This window comes from Myotis daubentonii, chromosome 1, assembly GCF_963259705.1.
Source record: "Myotis daubentonii chromosome 1, mMyoDau2.1, whole genome shotgun sequence".
In the NCBI taxonomy this organism is placed as follows: domain Eukaryota; kingdom Metazoa; phylum Chordata; class Mammalia; order Chiroptera; family Vespertilionidae; genus Myotis; species Myotis daubentonii.
The window spans coordinates 233,700,874-233,717,635 of NC_081840.1; the positions used below are offsets into that span (position 1 = coordinate 233,700,874).

The following is a 16,762-nucleotide window of genomic DNA, read 5'->3' on the forward strand; positions in this document are numbered from 1 at the left end:
GTCCCCACAGGTGGTCTCCATCACCTGGGCCAGGACCACCCAAGCAGGGCCTCCTTCAGGGCTGACCCCTGCCTCCTTGGGGACAGAAGTGGGGTCCCCAAGAAGGCATGTGGGGAGACGTTAGGATAAGGGACTGTCCTGCACAGCATAGGCCCTGGGGGTCCAGCCCTGGGAGCCAGCGAGGAGGGGGTCCCAGTGTGAGAAGCTGAGGGAGGGGTGCCCCACTCTGACCTTGGGGGCCCAGCACTGCCGGGGAAGGACGGTGGGTCTCCCGTCCAGCAGGTCAGAGCCTGTCCTTGTCGGCGAAGCCGAGACCCAGCGCTGGCCGGGCCGTGCCCTGGACACCAGCGAGGCCTTGCCCTCCCGCCAGATGCCTCACGCTGGCGGCTTTGCTAAAATCAGGTTCTCTTAGAGCCTTCCCTCACAAGGCTGCAGCGCCCCCGACCCCGCCCTCAGCTGCCCCACTGGGAACAAGGCCTGCTGCACTGCCAGGTCCTGCAGGCAGGGGGGCCTGGAGGGCGGTGACCTGAGGGCCAGCTGAGCCCCAGAAGGTGGGGTCATGGGGGCTGCACCCATAGAGGGGCCTTCACTGGGCCAGGGGTCGGGGCTGCAGCTACCACGGAGGCGTGTTTGGGGCAGGGCTCTGTCCAGGGGACTGAGTGAGCCCTGAGACCCAGGGCCCAGGCCGAACCTCAGGCCCAGGATTGGGACTCAGAGCCCAAGGCGCAGGCCCACACAGGCACAAGTGCACGCACACACGGGTACAGACAGACACAAGTGCACGCACACACGGGTACAGACAGGCACAAGTGCACGCACACACACGGGTACAGACAGGCACAAGTGCACGCACACACGGGTACAGACAGGCACAAGTGCACACACACGTGTACAGACAGGCACAAGTGTGCACACACGTGTACAGACATGCACAAGTGCGCGCACACGTGTGTGCAGACAGGCACACGTGCATGCACACACACGTGTACAGACAGGCACAAGTGCGCGCACACGGGTACAGACAAGCACAAGTGCACGCACACACATGGGTACAGACAAGCACAAGTGCACACACACACATGTACATACAGGCACAAGTGCACGCGCACACACGTGTACAGGCAGGCACAAGTGCACGCACACACATGGGTACAGACAAGGCACAAGTGCATGCACACACACGTGTATAGACAAGGCCCACAGCGCGCACACACACGTGTACAGACAAGGCCCACAGCGCGCGCGCGCACACACACACACACACACACACACAGTGTAGACGCAGACCCACATGCACACACAATGTACAGATGCAGGCACACACCTGAACACAAACTCAAGCACACACCTGTACAGAGAGCCCACACACACGTGCCCTCATCTGTAGAGATGCACACACAGGCAGAAACAGTAGTTTAGAGAAAAAGGATGCTCATTTTCTTGTTTAACAAAATAAATTAAATATACGAAGCTTCAGCTCAAACTCTATATAAAATTACAGAGGTCTGGGGCCACCTCGGGCAGGGGGGCAATGGGTGCCCGGCCCCAGGGGGACGTCCAGCTCGGCCACAAGGCCAGGTGGGTCCTGGGCCGCAGGAGGCCAGGTCTGTGCCCAGCCCTCCTTTCACCATTAATATTATTATCTTAATTTCTTAAATATAAATATCAGGCCCCTTCTCTCCAACAGGGAGGTCGGGGTGACCAGAGTCACTCCCAGCTGGGCTCCGCCTCTTGGGACAGGGCTGGGCCTGCTATGCCCGACGCCCCGGCCCAGGATACCATGGGTGGACTCCTGGACATCAGGACAGGTGGTAGCAAAAATAGCCACCCACCTGCCGAGCAGGGGACGGACGGCAGGCGGGGCAGGGGTGGGGGTTTTTGGTTTGCTAAGCTGGGGGGCCTCTCAGATCTCCTGCCAGGCTGGGCGGCAATCGCAGCCGTGAAACCCGCCTCACAGGCCAAGGGCTTCCTGCAAGGGCCAGCGCCGTGCGCACTGCAGAGCAGCAGGCACAGGCTGTGTGGGGGCCTACCTATCCTCAGGGTCAGTGTGTGGACTGTGTGTGTGTGTGTGTGTGACTGTGTGTGTGTGACTGTGTGTGTGGCTGTGTGTGTGACTGTGTGTGTGACTGTGTATATGATTATGTGTGTGTGACTGTGTGTGTGATTATGTGTGTGTGTGACTGTGTGTGCACGCGCACATGTCCAGGTGTGTGTTTCTCGCACAGGGCGCCCAGTGCACCCTCACCTGTGCACCTTCCCCCACAGCCTCGGTGCTCAGCCAGGCCTCCAGGTGCCCACCCCCCGCAGCACCCGCCACCCCACTGTGCGCCGGGGGCCCCCAGAGCAGCACCCCTAGCACTGGTAGTGGATGTGCTGGTGCTGGTGGACCTTGCCCTCCACGTGCGAGTGCGTGTGTGAGTGCGTGTGCGTATGCGTGTGCGTGTGCACGTCCGTGTAGAGTTTGGGGTAAAGCTTGGGGCCGGCAGCCGACCCAGGGCCCAGCAGGTGCTGGGGGGCCGCCGGGACCCCGAGCTCCTCACACAGCCCCGGGCCGGCCGCGGTGCCGAGGGCCGGCGACACGGGCAGGTCCTTGTCCCCGCCGCGGTCGCGAGGGGCCCCGGGCGCACGGTGTGCGGACACCGGGGCTGCGGGGACGGGCGCGCACGGCTTCCTCCTGGCCTGGCAGAGCCACAGGAGCACGGTGCCCAGGATGAAGACGGCGCCGGCCGGGATGCCGATGAGCACGGGCCACGGCAGGCTGCTGGCGGAGGACGGGGGGGCCACGGGGGGCCCTGGCGGCTTGGCATCTTCAGAAGAGAACAAGGGAGGGCGCGGGGTTAGGAGTGGCGGCGCGGGCTGGCCGGGGCGGGCGGGCGGGCGGTGGCGGGCGGGCGGGCGGGCACCTGGCAGCACGGTGAGGAAAGCGCTGCGGAAGCTGTAGCCCATGGTGTTGGCGCCCAGGCAGATGTACATGCCCGCGTCGTCCCGCCGGGCGCGGGCGATGAGCAGCTTGTTGAGGTAGGAGCCGTCGGGCCGCGACCACACGTCGCCCGTGGGCAGCACCACGAACTTCTGGCCGCCCACGTCGATGGTGGAGTTGTGGCGGCCCTCGGCGCCGTACTCCACGCGCTTCAGCCACTGGATCACCGGCTTCACGTCGCTGCGCACTCTGCACTGGAAGGAGGTCGTGCCCCCGAAGTCCACGGTGGTGTTCACGGGGTGCGTGCCCGTGAGGACGGGTTTGGACCGCGTCCGCTCTGCGGGGGAGACGGCGTGTGGGTGCCTCCCCGGCCCCGCCGGCCCCCGGCCCCGGCCCCGTACTCACGGATCACGTCCACCTTGTAGGTGGCGTTGATGGCGCCGGCGCGGTTCGACACGCGGCACGTGTACTTGCCGCTGTCCTCGGGGCGCAAGTTCTTCAGGCTCAGCGTCCACTTCTTGCGGTGCTCACTGGCCTCGGGGCGGGTCAGGGCCTGGTCGTCCTTCATCCACATGATGTCGGGCCGCGGGTGCCCGCTGGCCACGCACTTGAGACGCACGGAGCTGCCCACGGGCCGTGCGATCACCCGGCGCCGCATCTTGGAGGGCTGCGTGAAGCGGGGCCGTGCTGGGGGGGGGGTGGGGCGTGAGGTCAGGGGGGCCCCGGCTGGAGGGGCCGCCCGCACCCGAGGGGACAAGGCGTCGCTGTGCTCACCCCACTGATTGCTGGCTGGGTCCTCCTGGCCCCCGGAGGAGCCCTCGTGCCCTGGGCTCTCCCTGGCCGGGCTGGTGTCCTCTGCAGGGGGAGGGGTACGTGAGAGGGGCACGTGAGAGGGGCTCCCACTGCCCCCCCAGATTGGGCTGGTTCCCAGGCCCCGGGGTCCGGCCCAGCTGGGAAAGCTCTCAAAAGGCACGCCCACATCTCAGTCCCGAGACAGCTGGGCAGGGCCCGCCCAGCCCACCCCCAGGGTGCAGGTGACCCTGACAGGCACAGGGGGGGCCTGAGCGCTGGCCCCTCACCCCGGCTCCGGGGGGTCTGCAGCCGGGGGAGGGGCGGGCCCGCGGCAGCTGCAGTAACCCTAGCCCACATCAAGGAGCCGCAGGCTGGGGAAGCGACATGGCCCGCATACCGCCCAGTGCTTCTCCCCTTGAGTGGACAGCGTGGGGGGGCACCCGCGGGTCCCCATTCCACAACCAGAGGAGGCCCCGCGGGGGGGGTCTTGCTGAGGAATGCCCCCTCCCCAGACAGCCTCCCCCAGCCCAGGACCGGGACCCCACCCGGCACCCAACGGGGGACAGCGTGGCGCAGGCTCCTGCATTGTGAGCGGGGCCCACCCTGGGGAGACCCCTTCCCCAGGGACCCAACACCCGAGACCCTTCCCCAGGGGACGCGGCGGCAGCACAGCCCACGGGGAAGGGCTGGCGGCGGAGCCGGAGCAGTGAGTGCGGGGTGTGGCCAGGACAACGCCCAGGCCCCGGCCAGGCCCCAGGGCAGGAGAGAACAGAAGGTTCTTGGCTCCAGCGGCCCCTCTGAACTCCGAAACCAGAGCCTCAAAGTCAATGCCGACACCCAGGCCACCAGCCCGCCCGCACGCCCTTCAGTGGGACCACCATCCGGGCACCAGCAGCCACTCCCGCTGGCCCTGCTGCCCCGGCTCCGGCGGCAGGACCCCTGGGGAGGCAGGATCCCTGAGGGGTGGGCCCGAGGAGAAGGGGCCCGGGCTGGGGTGGTGACGGAGGTCAGGCCCATCCTGGGCTCAGAAGAGGGACTGGACTCCGGGGGCAGGGGCCCGGCTCAGGCCGACGGGGTGGGGGGGCCCGGGGGAGGGGACTCAGCCCGTGCCCCTCCCCGGACCGGCCCCACTGACCCATGACGATGAGGGTGTAGTTGACGCTGAGGCTGCCGAAGCCGTTGGTGGCCTTGCACACGTAGGCGCCCGCGTCCTCCCGCTCCACCGCCTTCACCCGCAGGCCCTGGGGCAGCACGCGGAACCGGCTCCAGCCGCCGTGGATCGTGCGGCCGTCCTTGGTCCACATGGTCAGCGGCGGCGGGTCTCCCTCCACGGGGCACTGCAGCCGGACGGTGCGGCCCAGCCGGGCCACCTGCCGGGGGACCACCTTGTCGGCCATCCTCGGGGGGCCTGCGGGCGGGTCGGAGGCCTCGTCAGGGGGCTGGGGGTGTGGGCACTGAGAGCCCGGGGAGGGGCTGTCCCGGAGGGTCCCCACCCCGACGCCGCCCCGAGACTCCTGCCCAGCACAGATCTGGGGGCCGAGGTCAGGACCCTCCTCCCAGGCCGTGGCCAGCACCCACCCGGGCCCACAGCCGCTGAGCGCCAACCACGGGCCACTGCAGACGCAGGAACCCGCGGGGTGGAGCAGCTCCCCGGACGCATGTCCACGGGAGAGCGGGCCCCCCTGGCGACCCCGCAGGCACACCAAGCATCTGAGTGTGCACCGTGCCCGCGCCCAGGGGCCCGTTTCTGTGTGTGCTGGACCCCATCGCCTGGGCCAGGGCCTCCCTGCTGCCGGCCACACCCAACACGCAGCCGAACCCGGGCCCTGGGGTCACAGGGCCAGGGCTGGGCACGTTGGCCCGGGTGCAGGGCTCCTGCCCGGCTGGCGGTCTGTGCCTGCTGCTGACCACGGTAGAAGCCCACCTTCCAGGCTGAGGCTGTGGCGCCCGCACCACCAGGCAGGCCCCCCCCCGCCCCCACCTGCTGGGTCCAGCCTCGGGGCCTCTGAGTCAAGTGCAGGGGCAGTGGGCGACCAGGCCTGGAGGGGACCGAGTGACCGGCTGGCTGGGAAGGACACTGCAGGGGTCAGGAAGGACAGGGGCCGCCCCCGGCATGTGGCCGAGGTCCGAGCCTGGGGCGGTACCGCTCCTGTGCGTGGGTGGCCCCGTGGTGCTGGGCTCTCACGCAGTCGCCCCGCTCACTATGCCCCCCGCCCTGAGGAGGCAGCCCCGGGCACCCAGCTGCCCTTCCCGGCTCCCAGGACCACGCGAGCACCCGCCATGGCCATGTCCCGTGTCCTGGCCTCACGGGGGTGCCGGGAGGTGGTGGAGCCCGAGACGCTGTCGGACGGGCCTGCGGTGCATGTGTTTCCAATAACCAGCCAGTATTCCTCCCACAGGCAGCTACCAGCTGGCTACGTCGGGCCGTCAGACACTCAAGCGGCAGCTTCTCCCTCGTCATCGCCCCCCTCCTGGGACCTCCCAGAGCACTGAGCCCTCACCACTCATCTGGGGCTGAGGGAGGGGTAGGCGCCATCCCCACGTAAATAGAGGGGCCCTGGCCGGTGTGGCTCAGTGGATAGAGCGTTGGCCCGCAGACCGAAGGCTCTCGGGTTCGACTCCGGTCAAGGGCACCTTCCTCAGTTGCAGGCTCCCAGCCCTGGCCGGGGCGTGTGCAGGAGGCAACCGGTCGATGTGTCTCTCACATCGGTGTTTCTCTCTGTCTCTCCCTCTCCCTTCCACCCTCTAAAAATCAATGGAAAAATATCCCCAAGTGAGGATTTAAAAAACAGTAAGTAGAGGGAACTGACAGCTCAGGCAGGGCTCAGGGTCTCTGGGCTCCCAGTGGGGAGGGACTCCTCCCAGTCCCCCCGCGCCCTCACCCTGCCTGGCTCACCCCACTCCGCCAAGCCCACCCCGTCCTGCCTCCACTCGGGTCCCTCCCACCCACCGCGTGGCTCCTAGACTGTGCGCCTCGCCCCCAGGCCGCTGCGCTCCCCGCCAGCCCCTCCTCATCCGCTCCCACCCATCCCCCAAGGGACGAAAGCAGAGGGTCAGGGGCCGGAGACCCACCTTTCCCTAATGACTGAGCTGTCTGCAGCCCACCCCCGGCCCCTCCTGAGGACCCACAGACAAGGTCCGGCTCGTTCCCAGGCAGACCCTGTCCGCCACCTGTCACGCCTGAAATTCTACCACGCACAGGGCCTCCCGACTGCAGGGCAGAGGGTCCCCGCCAGCCTGCCCGGGGCCTCCAGGGCTGCCACCTGGGCTCGCACAGAGCCACTAACTGTCCCAGTGCAGGGGAGGGGGGCAGTGCCAGGCCTGAGGGGTTCGCCTGTCCCAGCACTCCCTGAGGGCACCCCAGTTCCCCGAAGGAGCCTGCTCCGGGCACAGAAAGGACGGAGCTGCCTGTGGGGGGCCCCTCAAGGCCCACCCCACCCTGGGCAGAGGCGCTGGAGCAGTGGGGGTGTCTACAGGGGCCACAGCCGCTGATTCGTGCGGACGGGGAGTCAGGATGCCCCCCGTCACTGCAGAGAGACAGAGCCAGGCGCCTGCAGACGCAGGAAGTGTGGCCCCGGCACAGCCCTGAGCGGTGCTGGGGGACAGGCGGGCTGGAGCCAGCCTTATCCTAAAGCAAACAGCCCTCCCCCTGCCCCTGCGGCCAGCCCGCCCCACCCCTGCTGGACCCAAGGCCAGGCAAGGCCCGGGGCAACCCCCACACCAGCCTCGCTGAGACCCCGCAGGCAGGCGGGCGGCTGGCCACGGGAGGAAAGCCCTCCCCCGGCAGATTCCTGGGAATTCTGGCCGTCGGCGTGGCTGCTGCGGCTCTATATTTAGCCTGGGAAACACAGCGCCCATTGTGCCACCTGGGCAGGGTGTCCAACCCCTCGGCCACGGAAACTGAGGCAGGGGCCGAAGCCCGAGGGCCCGGCGGGTGTGGCGTGCCGAGGCCAGCCCGTGGCTCCCAGGCAGGGCACCCCCCCCAGCCCTCCCCTGTGGGCACCCCCTCCAGGAAGCCCCCAGCCCTGCCCGCAGCCTAAGCCACAGCCTGGGAAGGTCCGGGCACAGGCAGGACCGATGCAGCCATGGGGTAAGCAGGGCCTGGGGCAAGGGAGGGAGCTGCTGCCCTCTCTCTCCCCCCCCCACCCCCACCCCCACCCTGCTGTGGGAACTCGGCAGGAACAGGGGTGCCAGGAGGGGCCAGCGGGCAGCAACCAGCCGACACCAGGCTTCCCAGCTGCTCCCCGGAGCCCAGGTGCACACAGACCTGTCACACCGTCACACAGACGCTGCCCCGGACACGCATGATGTCCTCAGACATACAGCTGCCCCTAGGCCCGTGGTCGGCAAACTGCGGCTCGCGAGCCACATGCGGCTCTTTGGCCCCTTGAGTGTGGCTCTTCCTAAGCCTTAGGAGTACCCTAATTAAGTTAATAACAATGTACCTACCTATAGAGTTTAAGTTCAAAAAACTTGGCTCTCAAAAGAGATTTCAATTGTTGTACTGTTGATATTTGGCTCTGTTGACTAATGAGTTTGCCAACCACTGGGCTAGACCCATGCTGTCCCTGAATGCCTGCTCTGCCCTCAGCCCCCAGGTGTGCAGGCACACGCGCGCAAACACACACACACACACACACACACACACACACACACGGGATGCAGACCCGCCCCAAGGGACAAAACTCACCGCTCGCACCTGAGACCCAGGCCCAGCTGCCTGGCCGGGTTTAGTAAAGCAAGGCCCCTCTGTAAGCCCAGAAAGGGCCCGGGCAGGGCAGAGGGGCAGGGCACTGGCTGGGCAGCGAGGTGGCCCAAGAAGCAGGGGTGGGGACAGGACCCGCTGCAGCCACCATCAGCCTCCATCCACCGCCCTGGCCAGCACCACACCTCGCTGACCCCAGGGCGTCCACTCTGACGCCCCACCCGGTGACCTTCTGACACCCACCCCTCCTCCAGGGCTCCCACACCCCTTTTTGGGGTGGCCTGGGCACATCCATCAGGGGCCTGTCCCCTCCCTACTGCCCAGGGCAGCCTGTGGGCCTGACCTACTGACCAGGCGCTCCCTCCAGGAGGGGCTGGGCCAGGCCCCGCAGGGTGGCAAGTGCACGGCTCAGGCCTCGCCCCACACCCTCCCCCTAGTCCAGCCGTGGGCAAACGACGGCCCGCCGGCTGGCCCGCTTGAAATGAATAAAACTATTGAAAAAAAAGACCGTACCCTTTTATGTAATGATGTTTACTTTGAATTTATATTAGTTCACACAAACGCTCCATCCATGCTTTTGTTCCGGCCTCCGGTCCAGTTTAAGAACCATTGTGGCCCTCGAGTCAAAAAGTTTGCCCACCCCTGCTCTAGTCGGTTACCCCCGCTGGTGGCCGCAGACAAGATGGGAGTGAGAGTGTCCAGGGACCACCAGGCCAGCTCATCAGGGCCAGCTCTGTCCCCAGCAAGCCCTGCAAAGCCCCAGAAATGTCTGGCCTGGAAAGAATTCTCTGGCCAGGGGTGGGTGGGCATCAGGCCCCTCATGCAGGGACCACCATGGGGTGAAGGCGCCACCGGAGCCGCTGACCTGCTGGGCCCACCCCTCCTGGAGGAACTAAGTGGCCTGGGGACAGCGTGGTGGGACCTGGTGGGGGGGGGGGGCAGGTGGGCATGCTCCAGGAGGGCGGGGTACTCACGTCCTCACCCCAGTGAGAGCGCTGGCAGAGCCGAGCCGGGGAGGCCCGCACACACGCCCCCAGGGCCAGCCCCCTCCCCAAGAAGGCGAGATGTCAGGGAGGGACAGAGATGCCCACAGAAGGGGGCACAGGGGACAACCAGGCCCCGAGCTGGTCAGATACCACACACACACACACACACACACACACACACACACACACACACACGCACACACACATGGGCTCCCAGTCCCTGGGCGGCCCCCGGGGCTGGACCCACAGGATCTGCGGTGGAACTGGTAGGACCCGCAGGACAGGTGGTTGCCCCAGAAACCAGGCCATTCTAGGCGGGGCAAAGGGACAGCCTGACCCACTGAGCGAGCGAGCTGGCTGGAGCGTCCAGTCCCCCCTCCTGCCGAGCGGGGCCCCAGGAGAGCCGATAGGTCTGCTTCCTTCCCTGCAGTCCTCAGGGGGTCGGTCAGCGGAACCCTGACCACAGGAAGTCCCAGGAGGCACAGAATGTCACCCCGATGGTGCCACTGCCCTGGGGGAGCCCCCCCTAAACTGCCAGCAGCCGGCGGTGACCAGGGCCCATCCGCCTCCCTGCCAGGTGCCCAGCCAGGGCCTCAGCCGCACACTGGCAGCTCCGCCCCATGCCCAGGTCCACCGGGCTCCAAGGTGCCCCCTCCACACGGCAGGTCACAAACTCCACTCGCCTAGACCTCGGGTCCCACCCCAGCTGACAAGGAACCCAGGGGCTCTTTCCGCTGGGGCCTCCCTCGGACGCCAGCCTGGACTCTGCCCACCTGAGCCCCGTGCCAGCCGGGACGTGGTAAGGGCCTGGAACCGGGCCAGAGGGCGGGCTCTGGGCAGAAACGATGCTCTGCTCTGCACCCGGGACAGCCCAGCCCACCAGCACTGGCACTGGGCACCTCCAGGCCAGAGGGCCCCTCGCGCCACCTGTGCCGGCTCCCGCACCACGGCCCAGCAGGCTCCTCAGGGCCGGCCTGAGGCGGGGCCACCAGCTCAAGGAGAGCACGCCAGGTCAAGGCCTGCCCCGCAGTCCCACAGGGCAGGGCAGGCCGCGGCGAGAGCCCAGACGAGGACACGCTGTGTGTCGGCTCTGCTGGGCTCAGCGCTGCGGGGGCGAGAGGGGTCACCGCCCGGGTCTGAGGCCAGGACGCGGCAGAGCCCTCCTCCGCCCCTGCCACCGGCCCTAAAGTCCCTCCTGGGCACTCAGCTCGTGTCGGTCTCTCGCGAAATGAACTAGCCTGGCAGGAGGAAAAGCAATTGTTTCCAGCAGGATGGGAAGCCTGGGTTCAGCCGCCCTGACGCAGGAGCGCCCTCCCTGCCTCCCGCCCTGGGCACAGGCCCTGGCAGCCCCGCCCGCCCATGCCGGCTGCCCCCTTGGCAGGCAGTCTGTGTGGTGAGGGTGTGCAGGGCCTAGCTAGACCTGCCCAGCTCCAGTCCTGCCCTAGCCGCCCAGTGTGGACTCCTTATTCGGGACAGGGGGCTGGGGACAGGTGGGAAAGCCCCCGGACACTCCCTGCAGCCCCCTCCCTGAACCCCCTCAGCCAGCCAGCCTCCCAGCCCCAACCTGGCCTGTCCCCACGCACAGCCCCCAGCTCATCTACACCCAGGCACCCACATACCCTGGTGTCCACCCGGCCAAGGTGAACCGCCCCCCGGTCAGAGACCCCCCCCGGGAAGCCTGTCCTCTCCTGTCCTGTGACGCCCAGCCTCTCCTCTTCCCCACCCACCTTCCTCTGGACTGTGGGCCCAGGACAGGCCCACACGGCAGCCGGGCGGGCCCCCCAGGCTTGGCCAGGAGCACCCAGGGGCCACGCCTAGGAAAGGAGATGGTGCGAGGGGGTCGCAGCACTGGAAAGGGTGTCGTGGGATTTGGAGACCTGGGCGCCCGCCCTCCACGCTGAGACCTGCCCAGCGAGGCCGACACTGGGACACGCCAGGTGAAGCACAGCATGAGCCAAGGAGGACGCTCACGGAGGGTAGGGAGCCAGCGGCCAGCGCTCCAGCCTGCGGGGTCACACCCCACACCCACCCCCCGTTGGTCAGCAGTGCTGAGCCCGGTCCTGGGCCGGCCACAGGCTGGGGCCGCTGCTGGGGAAACCCAACATTTCCCTGGTTGGGGCCGAGGTGCGGGCAGGAGCCGCGGCCATTGATCCCGCACAATGGAGAAGGAGCCAGTGTGTCCAGCCCAGCCAAAGGCGACTTTGTTCACAGCTCCCTCCTCCCCACCCACCCAGGAGCATGATTTATTCTCCCTTCCAGGAGTGGGGCCGAGGACAGGAGGCAGCTGGCCCGCACCCCACCTGGCAAGGCCCGGGCCTGGCTCCCGCACCCACCTCAGCCCCTCAGCCCCACCACTCTGGCTGGCCGCTGCAGCGGGGCTGGGAGGCAGGAGGCCGCCGCCCCCGCCCCCCACTCCCCCCCCACCCCCGGCAGCCGGGCCAGAGCCCCGTGCCCCACCACAGCCATCCTGACAACCACACACCTTCCTGCTGAGTCACACACCACAGACCCCGGCGGCCCCCGAGACCGGCCTCCCCGTGGGGTCGGGGCACCCGCGTGCCGGCCAGCACCCAGTCTTCTGGGATCGCGGCTGCGTTCACCCGGGGCAAGCTGGCTGGGTCTGGGGCACGGCCGGCCTCGGGGCTGGACGGCTGTGCCGACCTGGGAGAAGTTCAGACGGGGCGCTTCCCAGAAAACCCCGAAACAACGGCTCCCAAAGTCACTTGTGAAGCGTGTTTCGCGCCGAGCCTCTCTAGCTCCCGCTGTGAGAAACAAAACGGACGCGGAGAAAGCCAAAGCCTCTCTTTTCTCAAATGTGGGGGAAAAAACAACAAAAAATGTTTTAGACAAACCCACCAAGATTGTGAAACTTTGGGGAAAGGGGAACTTTAAAAATACGATCCGACTCCAGAGATGTGCGATTCCAGACATTGTGACAGCGCGGGCCAACGGCTGTCAGAGCCACGCCAGCCAGCGCCCCGCGCCCGGGTCCCCCGGCCGAGGAGCCCACGCGCCCGCTCGCCCGGGAAGGGGGAAGCGCCTCCAGTCCAGGCCCCAGAAGCCAGCGCAGTTCAGGGAGAGAGCCCCCGCCCCCACCCAAAACCACAGAGGCCCTGCCCTTGGACGGCGGCCCCCGGCTCCCACTGCCCCGAGCCAGGCCTGGGCTGGGCTGGATACCAGGCGCAGCCAAGGCCAAGACTGAGGGGCGCCGACTCAGGCCCCGCTGCCCACGGCCGTCCACTGCCGACCGCCATCGCCCACTCCGCCTCGAGGCCAGCCAATGACCAGGCCAGGACAGGCGCCTCAGCCTCCCTGACCAAGTGGCAAGGGGACAGGCAGATGCGAGGATGGGGGGGTGGGGGGGTCCAAGCAGATAAAAGAAGATCAGAGCCTGGCCGCCCGCTGCCAGGAGGGCCTTGCTGAAGATGACCTGAGTGCCCGTTGTACCCAGGACACTGCCCAGCCCAGCCAGCAGCCCCCACCCTCAAGCCAGCCGGCCAGTGCCCAGCCAGGAGGGCGGAGAGGGGGGGTACCATGGCATGAGGCCCACCTGGGCCGCCGCCCGCCACCCAACACCCGAACGCGGCCATATAAGGCCACGTTGGGCTCGGTGCGCCCGCTGGGTAGCAGGGGAGGGGTTCAAAGTCTCAGAGGACTGGCGGATGGGGCAGGGCCGATCCTGAGTGGTCAGCACACCCAAAGGTCCCGCCTAGCTGAGCGGAGGCCAGCACTGACCATGGCGGGCAAGAGTCCGCGGGCACTCATCACCCATTGCCTACCGGCCGAGGATGTCCCCGCTCGCCAGGACCGGGGCCGGGGGGCGGGGGCAGGGTCCCTCGGGCGCACACCAGGCCTGCCCACTCGGACATCAGGTGGGTGAGCACACACCCAGCCCTGGTGTGGCGCAGGCGGACAGCAGAGTGCAGCCCGAAGCAGGTAGGCCTTGGGGTCTGCCGTGAGCGGGCACCACCCCCTCACAGTGCGGCAACCGCAGGGTCTGTACTTAAGGGTGGACAGGCCCAGGGCTAGGGCTGGGTCACGCGTCCCAGACACCAAGAATGTCCCCCCTGTCCGCACACTGGACCCTGGCCACCATGGGGATCTCTGCAGGTCCCTGGGGAGCTAAGAGAGTCCACTGTGGCCAAACACCTCACCCTCCAAGAATCCAAGGTGACCAGCTGCCCTCAATGGCAGGCACGTGTCCTGAGGGGAGCTGGGGCCAGAGCCCACCCTGCCAGCAAGGTGAGGCCCCTGGGCCGAGCTGGGGGTGCCCTGCGGGTAAGAAGGGCCCCGTGGGGTCCCAATGGGTGAGCTGGGGATCCCAATGGGGAGTGGGGTTCCTGGTGTGAGCTGGGGGTACCCTGTGGATAACCTGGGGGGACCTGAAGGGTAGGCTGAGGGTGCACCCTGTGGGTTACCTGGGGTGCCCTGCAGGTGAACTGAGGGGCACCTTGGGAACGTTGGGGTGCCCCAGGGGTGAATGGGGACACCCTACCGGTGAGCTTGGGCCTGCGGGTGAGGGACCGGAGCGCAGCCGGCAGGGGCGGGGCGCAGGCACGCGCCAGGCGGGCACTGGGGCAGAGTTGAGGGCCGGAGGGAAAGGGGCGGCGCTGGCGGAGGCCGGGGCGCCGGGCCGGGCGCCAGGACTCACCTCGGGCGGCGGCGGCCGGCCGGAGGGCCCCCAGCAGCAGCGGCGGCAGCAGCAGCAGCAGCGCGGGGCTCGGCGTCATCGCGGCCTCCGGACCTGGGAGCGCGGGGCGGGAGGGGGCGGTCACTGGCGCGGGTGGGGGTCGCCCCTCCGGCCTCGGGCCGGGGCCGCGGGGTCGGGTGCGGCCGGGGCTCCGGGCGGCGGCGGCGGGGAGACCGCGGGTATCAAAGCAGACAAAGGGCTCACGCTAATTACCTCCCGCCGCCCTCCAGCCCGTCTGCATTCCCGGCGCGGGGAGCCCGGGCCTGCCCGCGGGACACGCAGCGCCGGCGGCCCCGCGGCCACCGCCTGCGCCATTAGCGGACAAATTGGCGCTGGGGGGCCACGTGGGGTGCCGGGGGGCGGGGCGCGCAGGACCCCGGGGGCGGGAGCGGCGGCGGCGCGTGCCCGGCGGACCCGGACCCGGGACCCGGACCCCCGGGCCTGCGCCCCGCACCCCGGACCGACCCTCCCGCTCGGCCCCCCGGGGTCCCGGGCCGCGGGCGCGCGCAGGAGCTCACCTCGCGGGGCTCAGGGCGGCGGGCTCAGGGCCGGGCCCGCGGGGCGCGCTGCGCGGTCATCGCCGCCCCGGGCGCCGCACCCGCCGCCCCGCGCCCCCGGGCCCGGCCTCGGGACGGCGCGGCGCTACCTGGGCGCGGGCGGCTCGGGCCGGAGCCGGGGCCGGAGTCGGGGCGGGCCGGGCGGCTCGGTGGCGTCCGGGGCCGGGGGCGGCGCCGGGGTCCCGGGGCGGCGGGGCGAGGGGCCCGGGCGGCGCGCCGCGAGGCGTCCTTCCCTGCGGGGCTTTGTCAACTCTCCCGGAGCGAGCGCCGAGCCCGCCGCGCGCCCCGCCCCCTCCCAACTTCCCGCCAATCGGCGCGCCGCGGCCCGTCCGCCCCGCCCCTCGCCCCGCCCCCGCCCGAACTTTCCACCAATCTGCGCGCGCGCTCGCCCCGCCCGCCGGGCCCGGGGGCTTAACCCTTGCGCTGCGGGCGGCCCGCGGGCGGGGCGTCTCCCTCCACCCCGCGGGTGCGGCCCCGCCCCGTTCGGCCCGGCCCCCGGCCCCGCCCCCACCAGGCTCCGCTTACCGCCAGGTGCCCTGCGCCCACCCCGCACCTGCACCACCACGACCGGACCAGAGGCCCCAACCCCCGTGCACCCCGCTCTCCAGGACCCCAGAGCCGACCTCGGGCCAGTCCCATCGGGCGCCCAGGAGCGGCAGACTGGGTGGCCCAGGCGCTCCTTGGCCTTGAGGCCCGCGTTTCCCGGGGCTGCTGGGAGCAGAGGGGTGACCCAACCCGCTCCGGCCCCAAGCGGCTGCCGGAGGGGGCAGGTCTCCGGGAAGCGGGCCCCAGGCTCACCTGGCGCCTTTGGCCGAGGGCAGGTGTGTTCCCACCTCAGGCGTCTGGTCTCTCACCCGCTACTGAGAACAAACAAGGACGCGAATGATAACAGGACACCACGCCCGCCTCCTTCCGTCCCGCAGGCAGGCGTGTCTGTCGCTGGTGCAGGTGGACCGACGCCGGCACAGAGAGGGCATGCGATTTACCCGCAGTCCCCCAGCCGTGCAGGCCGGCCATCCACACGGCCCGGCGGCCCGTCCCCTGCGCAGTGCCCTGTGCAACTGGCTCCCATCACCCGCCCCCCCTCTCTGCCTGAACTACTGGGCCAGGCTCCCCTGGCTTCCCTCCCACTGTCGCTGGAATGGAAAACCCTTTTTAAATACAGCCCTTACTGGGTTGTGGCTCACCAATGCCCACAGCACAAACCCCATGACCTTTGAGGCCCTGGATGCCTGGGTCCTGTCCATCTCTCCCAGGTGACAGCTGCCTCGCCCCCCGCCCCCCCCCCCCTGCAGCACCCTCTCCGACCCCACAGGCCCTCTGCCCGTGCTGTTCCCTTGGGGTCCCTGCCAGTGTCTCTTTCCTCCCAGGAGCCCCCTCTTCCCGGAAGCCTTCAGAGAAGGCTGGGACTGCAGAGGCCTACAGGCCAGGACCCCCAGGGCAGAGGCCAGCTCGGGGTGGGGTCTAGCTCTCAGGGTCAGGGCCCAGGCTGCCCGCCCTCCCACAGCCAGTGAATGGCAGGTTAGAGCTTCGGCCTGAGGACCGAAGGGTCCCGGGTTCGATTCCGGTCAAGGGCACGTGCCTGGATTGCAGGCTCGATCTGCAGTAGGGGGCGTGCAGGAGGCAGCTGATCAATGGTTCTCTCTCATCACTGATGTTTCTAGCTCTCTCTCCCTCTCCCTTCCTCTCTGACATCAATAAGTATATATTTTTTAAAAAGAAAATAGAAGACAGGTCCTTAAATCCTTTCTCTGGGCCGGCGTGAGCACCCCGGATGGTGGCGAGGAGCCGGCCACTCCTCTCCTGCCTGCACCGTGTGGCCGGCCTGAGCAGGCAGGTGGGAGGGAGCCAGGACCACGTCCAGGGCCCCCCAGGACCCGAGGCTGCGCAGTGGCTCTGAGACAAGCTGGCCTGTGGGTGGGGAGGTCCCAGGCCAGTCCGAAGGAGACACCACCGACCGACCGTGAAGAGCTCACAGGTGTGCGGGCTGCCCAGGGCAGGTGTGTGGGAATGCGGCTCTGAAGGAGGGGGAGGTCGGAACAGGAAGTGGGTGGAGGGGGGCACAGCAGGTGAGCGGGCCACGTGGGGTGGCAGCCCAGGTGCGGTGGCTGC

General features: G+C 68.7%; 1 protein-coding gene across 4 annotated transcripts; it reads right to left on the reverse strand.

Annotated features, from left to right (window-relative positions):
* Positions 1-1,414: 1,414 nt before the first annotated feature.
* FGFRL1 (fibroblast growth factor receptor like 1) lies at positions 1,415-14,910 on the reverse strand. Of its 4 annotated transcripts, XR_009450275.1 has the most exons (8): positions 14,307-14,438; positions 14,055-14,147; positions 4,848-5,120; positions 3,695-3,775; positions 3,326-3,607; positions 2,904-3,257; positions 2,193-2,807; positions 1,415-2,090 (listed from the first exon to the last, which is right to left on the reverse strand). XR_009450275.1 is itself a non-coding variant. In XM_059677890.1 (7 exons), exons 2-7 carry the CDS (start codon positions 14,131-14,133, stop codon positions 2,353-2,355), a joined length of 1,524 nt encoding a protein of 507 aa, XP_059533873.1. In that variant the 5' UTR covers positions 14,134-14,147; positions 14,740-14,910; the 3' UTR covers positions 1,415-2,352. The 4 variants fall into 4 exon arrangements, 3 of the variants coding, with proteins under 3 accessions (XP_059533873.1, XP_059533864.1, XP_059533850.1); XM_059677890.1 differs by lacking the exon at positions 14,307-14,438 and adding an exon at positions 14,740-14,910 and having other exon boundaries at positions 1,415-2,807; XM_059677881.1 differs by lacking the exon at positions 14,307-14,438 and adding an exon at positions 14,612-14,910 and having other exon boundaries at positions 1,415-2,807.
* Between the last annotated feature and the right edge of the window lie 1,852 nt (positions 14,911-16,762).